This window comes from Genypterus blacodes, unplaced genomic scaffold (assembly GCF_046128005.1).
Source record: "Genypterus blacodes isolate CSIRO-AG114 ecotype Tasmania unplaced genomic scaffold, CSIRO-AGI_Gbla_v1 ptg000243l_1, whole genome shotgun sequence".
NCBI lineage: Eukaryota > Metazoa > Chordata > Actinopteri > Ophidiiformes > Ophidiidae > Genypterus > Genypterus blacodes.
Genome location: NW_027467041.1, coordinates 35,671 through 44,804, shown reverse-complemented (window position 1 = coordinate 44,804; position 9,134 = coordinate 35,671). Strand labels below are relative to the sequence as shown.

The 9,134-nt window shown below is 47.9% G+C and overlaps 1 protein-coding gene across 1 annotated transcript; it reads left to right on the top strand.

Annotated features, from left to right (window-relative positions):
• The first annotated feature begins 2,978 nt into the window (after window positions 1–2,978).
• LOC143016782 (SKI family transcriptional corepressor 1 homolog-B-like) lies at window positions 2,979–8,083 on the top strand. Its single transcript, XM_076171269.1, has 8 exons — window positions 2,979–4,724; window positions 5,248–5,329; window positions 5,453–5,515; window positions 5,708–5,770; window positions 6,699–6,773; window positions 6,910–6,984; window positions 7,632–7,695; window positions 7,973–8,083. The coding sequence occupies exons 1-8, from the start codon at window positions 2,979–2,981 to the stop codon at window positions 8,070–8,072; spliced, it is 2,268 nt and encodes a 755-aa protein (XP_076027384.1). The 3' UTR covers window positions 8,073–8,083.
• Window positions 8,084–9,134: the final 1,051 nt, after the last annotated feature.

The following is a 9,134-nucleotide window of genomic DNA, read 5'->3' as shown; positions in this document are numbered from 1 at the left end:
GGTGTTTGTTAAGTTAGTCATCAAAAGTTAAATGTTTCTGTATCATTGTCAGTTAAACTGCTGACGTCACCATTGGGGACCTGCAGTAAACACACCTGTAATGAGCCTCACACACACTGAGATGTTGCAATAACAGAAACGGCCTTCATCACATGTGCAGCAGACACGGGACCCAAGGTCTTCATCATCTTCATCATCATCACTGCTGCACATTTTTGACATATTTGTGTCAATATTTTTCGACATATTGACAATAAAAAAAATTGTCCCCTCATAATGATGTCATGTTTAAACAGGAGCAGCCTCCATTCTTACTGAATCACACTCATGTTGCACGTTAGAGCACAAACTGAGCTGCAAACTCACTTTTGGAAACCTCTTGACTCTTTTTTTCTCTTTATTTTTAACTTTTCTCTTTGACGAGCTGATAATGTCAATCATTGAGTCGTCTGATGAACTTGTTCTTGGTGGTTGTTCGACATCTGCGCCGCTTGATGGTCACACTAAGAGACTCTGCTGTCTCATCTCTGCTTCTTCACCTCTCCTCCTCCTCCTCCTCATATTTCTCTCTCCTGTTTATGCCTAACTAAACGCCTGTCTGTCTGTCTTGTCCGTCTGTCCCTCCTTCTTGTCCTCCACCTGTCTCACGCACGTATTGACAGCTCAGCTAAGGACGGAACATTAGCGAGGTTAACCGATCAGCCATCGATCCCGTTATTAATAATGAATGAAGGTCTCCGGGGCGACCAATCATCAGCCTGAGCGCCTCCATGTTTACATCACTCACATTTTTTTTTTACATCACATTATTGGACTCTGTCTCTCTCCCTCTTCCCCCCCCCCCCCCCCCCCCCCCCCCCCCCCCCTCTCCCTGTGTGTGTGGCCTGAGGCGTGTGATCAGCTCCACGCACACTCACACTCCATTTTCCCTGCAAACAGCCTGAACAGAAACATTTAATTCGCCTCCAAATTATTTGACACGAGGACAAAGAGAACTCTATTTTTTTTTACTCTTGCCGTCCTTTCGTCCTCTTCTCTCTTTCCTGTCGCCCCTTCTGCTCGCCGAGGCCTCAGATTGATCCGCTGGAAGCCTAGCAGATGGCCGGTAACTTGATAAATGAGCCCGTAGCCTTTGTGGTTGCCTCCCTGCCTGTTTGTCAGATCGCTCATCTGTGGAAATATGTGAATTATTCAAACTCAGCGCGGGCGGATTGGTGTTATTATGACACCGGACAGGTTCAATTAGGACCAGAGGGTTCTCAAAACGGGCTCCCGGGCTCCCCTGGGGGTCCTTGGAGGGTCCGGGGGGGCCGCTCCTCCTCAAGTCTGCTCACTGTTATTATCCCCATCATTGTTTTGATTTGATTCGACTGTAATATGAACGTAAACATTTTTGGGTCGCAGCCTCGTGTGTGAAATTGTCCCAAATATCTCCTCCAACATCCGGGTCCTTCTGTTTCTGATGCGTCCTGCTGAATGATAGGATGTATAAATCAAATATGTAAACATCAAAGATGGGGCGTGCTGTAGCTCCGCCCCCCTGTCTGATCCATTTGTAGCGTGAGTGGTAGCTTGTAATTGTAATGTGGTCCAAACTGCGGGGCGAGGGCACAAAGCGGTTAAACAGGGTGAACATTAAGTGGGTGTGTGCCTCTGCTGTAAGAGTTTAAGAGAGGGAGGGAGAGAGAGAGAGAGAGGGAGGGAAGGGGAGAGGGCGTGAGGGAGGGGGAGAGGGAGAGAGAGAGAGAGGGAAGAGAGAGATGCCATGTGCTTCCTGTCTGCTCTTCATTCATTCACCTCCCCGGGATCCAAACAGGATGGAGCTCGAGGTCCTCCTGTCCGCTCACACACACACAGCTGATCGTCGCTAGTGTCAGTCCGTGTTGGCTTCGTCCCTCTCCGGACTCACCCGGACTCACCCGGACTCTCCTGGACTCACCCGGACTCTCCTGCTGCCTCTATCTGCTCACTTCTTATCTCACTCCTCCACTGAGCCCCGCTGGACCCTAAATACATTTATATATATATATATATTAATATATATATCATCATTTTGGAGGATACAGGTATGTGTTTATGTTTTTTATTCTTCTCATGTTGTCTTTAACTCTTCTGCTTCCATGTTTAAGTATAAACTCTCATTATTCTGCCGTCAGTAGTTGAACTCGTTTGCTTTAAAGCTGCGGGCCGTTCTGTGAATATTCGAGGCCTGTAATGCAACTATGTGCAGGTGAACACACACAGGCCTGCACACACACACACACGCTTTAGCCTCATTTCAGACTGAGGCCGATATGCGTAGAATCTTTAATTATAAATAAGCGCCGGTTTCTTTTATTTACAACGCAAAGACGCGCCGAGGATCCGTGTAATTATAGCGGAAAGCAGCTTACGGTTGCTCCTCTGCTGCTCCGCACTAAGAGCCTTAACATGAGCTTTAGCGGCGCGGCTCAGCCTGTGTGTGTGTGTGTGTGAGAGAGAGAGAGGATCTTATGTGGACCCTTTAAGTATTTGGCCCATAAGTGCTGAGCCGATTTACAGATAAGAAGAGAAGATCCACAAGATCCCGGATTAAAGCTGAGAAGGTCCTAAATATGACAACAAAATAACTGCAAATCTATTCATACTGAGGCCTATATTTGTTTTTCTAAATTGTTATTATTAATATCATAATTAATGATATTATTGTTGTATTATTATTATCTATGGTATTGATTATTTTTAATGTATTGTTGTTTATTAATATGTCAGCAATCATAATAATTAATCAAGTAAAATTGGACAAAAAATCTCTCTGTTATGTGGATATTATTAAAACTCACATTATTAAAGCCTAAATTAAAATTTTATTAATTTGTATATATTTTTTGATAATTCCAATAATTCCAAAGTTCTTCGCCGCTCTCATCGTTGCGTCACTCAGGCCTCCATTAAAACCATTAAAGCCCGTTTCCCCTCTGACTGACAGGCTTCCAGGGATGGAGTCGATGCCCGGTCAGCTTCCAGCGGGACGCGACAGGAGCTCTTCCCCCAGTCTGAAGCAGGACGCGCAGAGCTTCTCCAGCTCCCTCAAACCGAACCAAGTGAGCGAGACCTCCTTGTACGGGGTCCCCATCGTGTCCCTGGTCATAGACGGGAAGGAGCGGCTCTGCCTGGCGCAGATCTCCAACACGCTGCTCAAGAACTACAGCTACAATGAGATCCACAACCGCCGGGTGGCTCTTGGCATCACCTGCGTCCAGTGCACCCCCGTGCAGCTGGAGCTCCTGCGGCGCGCCGGGGCCATGCCCATCTCCTCCAGGCGCTGTGGCATGATCACCAAGCGGGAGGCCGAGCGGCTCTGCAAGTCGTTCCTGGGCGCCCACAGCCCCCCCAAGCTCCCGGAGAATTTCGCCTTCGACGTGTCTCACGACTGCGCCTGGGGCTGCAGGGGGAGCTTCATCCCCGCCAGGTACAACAGCTCCCGGGCCAAGTGCATCAAGTGCAGCCTTTGCAACATGTACTTCTCACCCAATAAGTTCATTTTCCACTCGCACCGCACGCCGGAGTCCAAGTACCTGCAGCCGGACGCGGCCAACTTCAACTCGTGGAGACGCCACCTGAAACTGACGGAGAAAAAGCCATCGGACGACATAAACCACGCGTGGGAGGATGTAAAGGCCATGTTCAACGGGGGGAGCAGAAAGAGGACTCTGCCCATGAGCAGCTCGGGACTGTCCTCCATGAAGTCCCACGCCTCGTCCAGCCTGAGCCAGACCCGCTCCCCTGAGGTCCCCCACAAGACTCTGCGCTGCGATGAGGACCAGGGGAGCAATAACCACAGTTTGGCCAGCAGCGCACGGAGCTACCCGGTCATCCCGGTGCCCAGCAAGAGCTTCGGCGTGCTGCAGAAGATCCCCCCGCCCCTCTTCCCCCACCACCCGTACGGCTTCCCGGGCTACGGCCTGTGTCCGAAGAAGAGCGACGTGGTGGTCGAGGCGAGCAAAACCAACGTGCCCGGTGTGTTCTGGCCCGGGGCGAAGGACACTCTCTACCCGGCCTTCCCCATGTTCTGGCCTACAGCTGGCGGCCTCCCCCTGCCGCCCTACCCGGCCTCCCCGCCCAAACTTCCCGCAGAGCTGCCGGGAGTCCGGCAGGCTGAGCTCGATCTATCGGACCAAAGCGACCGGGGGGCGAACACACCCAAAGACAGCAGCCACCTCCAGCATCAGCAGCCGGACGGGGCGGAGCGCTGCCCCAGCTCCCTGTCCAGCACCCGGAACGACGAGGACAAGTCCGGGGACGAGACCCCCCAGAGGAAGATCAGCTACATCTCGGCCTTCAGGCCCGTGGTCAAGGACGCGGAGTCGATCGCCAAACTTTACGGTAGCCGGGACACGTACACGGTGCGCCCGGGCTACCTGTCCCCGGATTTTATCAGCGAGAGCTCCAGTTATCGGTCCATATCTCCGGACCGGGACAGCGTGGTGGACGACGACGACGACGACCCGGACGTGGACGTGGAGTCGAACCCGGGCCAAGAGGACGAGGAGCCAATTCAGGTGTGTGTCAGCGGGGGGGACCACCGCGCCTCTCCCCCCGCCCCAGACCGGGTCTCGTCGGGCGCGGAGGAGAGCGACGAGCGGCCTGCCTCCACTCCGAGAGCGGCGTCGGCCTCGCCGGTGGAGGAAGAGTCCCTGCACGCCGCCTCACCGGACGAGGAGCGGCAGAGGCGTAATGGCGAAGTAAGACGAGATGAAATGAAAGTTTAATGATGAGAGAATAAGAACACAGACGGCCTGTAAACACGTCATTAACAACAATTGGCCTGGGATGTTAAAAGTCCAGTTAGATGTTTGATTATCACATTTATTGCTCTAAACGAGTCTCCTGCCGTAGTGCCTTTTAGCAAGAGGACAACCCGGAATCGAGATTTAACCTTTTTGATCTTAGTGAACGTTAGAGTTCAATGGAGACACAACTTTAATTTAGATGTGAGATTTTCTTTCATTCTGGTTGATGAAAGGATAATAGCTCCTGTGGTTGAACACTTCTGGGCTTTAGTCTGTGTTTCTATGCGTTCATCCTCTTCAACCACGACAAATGTTTGATTTGATGCAGCTGTTAGTTTTGAAGAGGAACCACGAATTATGTCAAGAAGTGAAGAGAATAGGAAATGACATTTAATTGCGTGCGTGTGTGTGTGTGTGTGCGTGTGTGTGTGTGTGTGTGTGTGTGTGTGTGTGTGTGTGTGTGTGTGTCTCGCAGGTGTACTCGCATGAAAAGGACGCGCGTGTCCTCCTGGTCGAGTCCTCACCGTTCACCTCCAAACACTCGAGCTCACCCAGCGGTAATTATCGACCTCATTTTTTTTATTCTCCTCTGTTTTTTTTAATGCAAATGTGTGTGTGTGTGTTTCTCTCTTCTCCCGCGCGCTCATATTATTGATATTCTTGCTTATTTCCGTCTTTAGTTGCGCACGAACAACAGAATCAGCGCAACGCCGCGTCCTACCAGGAGCAGAAGGACAGACAAGGCGAGTGTGTGTTTACATTTACTCTCATTTACATTCTAATTTACGTCATTATTAATGTCCATATGTGCCCGTATCCATGTAGCTGTGGGCTGTAACACGTCCACGCGCCGTGTACAGTGGATTTGTCATGCAGCTGAACTCATTAGTGGGTTAAATAGTGCGTTTTAACGTTGATTTCAATATTCTGTGCAGCCGACGGAGCTTTACGCATCGATATCAGCGTCCATGAAAAAGATCTGGAGAATATGGCAAAAGGTGAGAGGCTGGCAGAGGGAGCAGAAGAGACAGAGACAGACAGAAACATCTTTAATGTCACACTTAGTCCTTTTCTGCCTGTTCTGCAGGTGTGTGTTGTTTCTTAACAAGCAGATCAACGATGTCATATTTTTATTACAACCGGGTGCAACATTAACATCACATTTGTTTTTGTTAGCATTTAATTAGAATAATATAAATTTAGATATTTCAGAGGATATTTGCTGCCTGAAATGTGTTCATGTTCTGTATTATTATTATTATTTATTTAGTGAATATTAAAGAGCGTGAACCCGCCCGCGGCCTGCTGCTGAAAACGACGGCCCGCGACTTCAGCCTGAATTTCCATTTTTGTGGGCCTAAAGTGTTTCCTAGTTGTTAACCACTTAATCACGAGATATGGGAGTTTTGACTTATTATTGTAAGAGGAAATCGTTTAGAGGCTATTAATATTTTAACGAACAGAGCCATAACCCGGAGGCACCGCCAGCTAATTATTTTACAACGCTTGGAAAAACCCTGGGACTCCATTATTATCGTCTCCAGCTCCGGGCGATGCAGGCAATTACTGTGGCAGCAGCCAAGGAAAGCATGTTGTTACCGAGGATGTAAAGCCACCTGAAGTCACTTTACATCCATCTAAATGTGGAGAAACTCACTACATGTCATGTAGGTGAAGTGACGGGATGATGGAGGCTGAGGGAACAAACACCTCCAGGATTTTTGAGGGAAGAAACCTGAATATTTCCCCAGATATCAGAGGCTGTGTTGCACTTCACTGCTCCGCCTCAGAGATCCTGTAGGGTGTCAGATGTTTTTTGGAGGCGATAAATAATGAGACTTTCCTCCAGCAGATGAATGTTATTATGACTTTCCTGTCTTAGAATTAGGATTTAATATGAAACGGTTTCCTCTTTGCTCTTTGCAGAGGAGTTGCAGAAGCAGCTGGTGGAACAGGTGGAGCTGAGGAAAAAGCTGGAGCGAGAATTCCAGCATTTGAAAGGTAAATGTGGGAATAATAAGAGAGATATGAAGCTTATAGAGCTTACTGTGTGTGTGTGTGTGTGTGTGTGTGTGTGTGTGTGTATGTGAGTGTGAGAGAGAGAACATTTCCTGACATGGCCTTTGGTGCTCCTCAGATAATTTCCAGGATCAAATGAAGCGTGAGCTGTCCTACAGAGAGGAAATGGTCCAGCAGCTGCAGATTGTTCGAGGTTGGTGTCTCTACGTTGTTCTGACTGTAAAGCGGATGTAGATCAATGCTCTTTAAGTTTATGAGGGAGTGGGAAAAAAAACCAAACCCAAAACAGAATCCAGCCACAAAAGGGAAGTAGCAGTAACATAGACGCTATCAATCAATCTGAGCCCAAACAGAAAAAGGAAAAGTGACACTTGCATATGGAAGTATTGACAATTTGTGTCCAGTTTTTCCTGTAAACTCCGGCCGTTTCTCCGCTCCCGCTGCAGTGTGAGTGACTTATCTTGATATGAAAGGGTGAAATGGAAACCCCACTGTTTTGTTTGCAAAGGTTATTTTCTCCTAAATCATGCTCTGGAAAATTGAATAGACAGCCCATTATGTCGCTCTGTATCGGTTACATGCAGTAGACAGCAACTAATGCCGCCTGTTAAAGGATTGGTTTAGTGTTACAGCAACACAGTAGTTTAAATACAGGGTTCAAGTACACAGAGGGGTCACTCTAAATACCAGAGGGGCCAAATACATTACACTCCTCCTCTGCCTGTTATAGAGCAGCTCATCCTCTCCTTTTTTCCCCTCTTTTCTTTTTAATTTTCCTTTTTGATAAAGTCCTTTATTTCTGTTGTCTTTTGTTTCTATTTTATCATTTCTTCTTGCTAGACACATTGTGCAGCGAGTTGGACCGAGAGAGAAACGCTCGCTATGCAATACAGCTCAGGCTGAAAGGAAACTCTATCTGGGCCGCAGCAGAATAGAGAGCAGAACAGAACAAAAGGGTTAAATTAAATATGTAGAAATATCTTTAAACATAAATATGCAAGTGCTACTTTTTTTTTTAATTATTATTATTATTTTTTTATTGACACCAAATTTCTTGATCAGTGTGATTGATCCTGACTAACAGCAGGATGTGAATGAAGCAGATTAGGCTTGAGGCATGTAGACGTGATGTTCACATGTTCACATGTTCACCTGCTCACTGATGGGCCTGGTTCCTCCCCAGAAGCTCACGACGCCCTTCATCATTTCTCCTGCAAGATGCTCACCCCTCGTCACTGCACCGGCGCCTGCACCTTCAAACCCCCGCTGCTGCCCCCCTAGTGGACACAGGAGCCCCCCCCCCCCCCCACCTGGCCCCCCCTGGCCCTCCTCCTCCAACCTCCCATCCAGCACAGCCAAAAACCACCACCTCCGCCTCCAGAGTCCTCATGTGTTCCGCCTCCCACCTGTAACCCATCAGGACGACCCACCTGCTCTACACACACACACACACACACACACACACACACACACACAATTGATTGATTTTAGCACTTGAAGTGAATACGCTGAGACTCAAGAGGGGGGTGACGGTGACCTCTCCCCTCTTCCCCTCCTCTCCTCTCTCTTCTCTTCCTCCCTCCTCCCGTCACGCTGAACTCTGGAGTGCAGAGATCAGGACGCTCCCCCCCCCCCCCCCCCCACCCCGAACACGCCGCTCATTCTATGTCACGGATTGTTGATCTGAGGCTGCGAAGCTCAAACCAAGGAGTCTCTCTGAGTCAAAGTCATTTAGATATTCTGAAAAGAGAAACCCGCCCCTATAAACATATATACAGTATATCATGTGACGATGTGCAATGACTTGTATAATTGTGATATTACGTTCCGAGGTTTCTCCTTATTTAGCTTTTTCTTTGACTATATTGAGTTTCTACATGTTATTTATTTATTTACGTGTCGTTTGGGTTCTCTGTGACTCTGTGTCTGTTGTTGACGTTAAGCACTTTAAATGGGCAACATTTCTGAATTTGACCATGCTGTAACTTTAAACCAAATTCTTTGATTGAAGCGTCTTTCTGTTTTGCATAGAACACATAAAAACTACGAGCACTTAACATCAACAACCCTTCAGGTTTGACGTTGCCGACTAAAGGATTTTTCTTTCACCAAAAAGTGGAGGATGAAGAAGATAACTGTACAGATTGCAACACAAAGACCTATCTATCCCATGATGCTCTCTGTTTCAGGGCTTTTTCTATCATGATATGCATCTGTGAATAATGTCGCCGACAGATGAAACCAAATCTGTTTCCTGTTTGGACTTTTCTTATGTCAGTGGTGTCATTTCATCTGTTTTTTTGTTTTTTAAAAAGGAGGACGTTGTATGAAATATGTGTCAAC

Excerpts from the sequence above, each read along its gene's own strand:
- LOC143016782 (XM_076171269.1), top strand. The coding sequence starts at position 2,979 with ATGGAGTCGATGCCCGGTCAGCTTCCAGCGGGACGCGACAGGAGCTCT. Across the intron at positions 4,725-5,247 it reads GGCAGAGGCGTAATGGCGAA|GTGTACTCGCATGAAAAGGA; the intron begins GTAAGACGAGAT and ends TGTGTCTCGCAG. Across the intron at positions 6,774-6,909 it reads AGAATTCCAGCATTTGAAAG|ATAATTTCCAGGATCAAATG; the intron begins GTAAATGTGGGA and ends GGTGCTCCTCAG.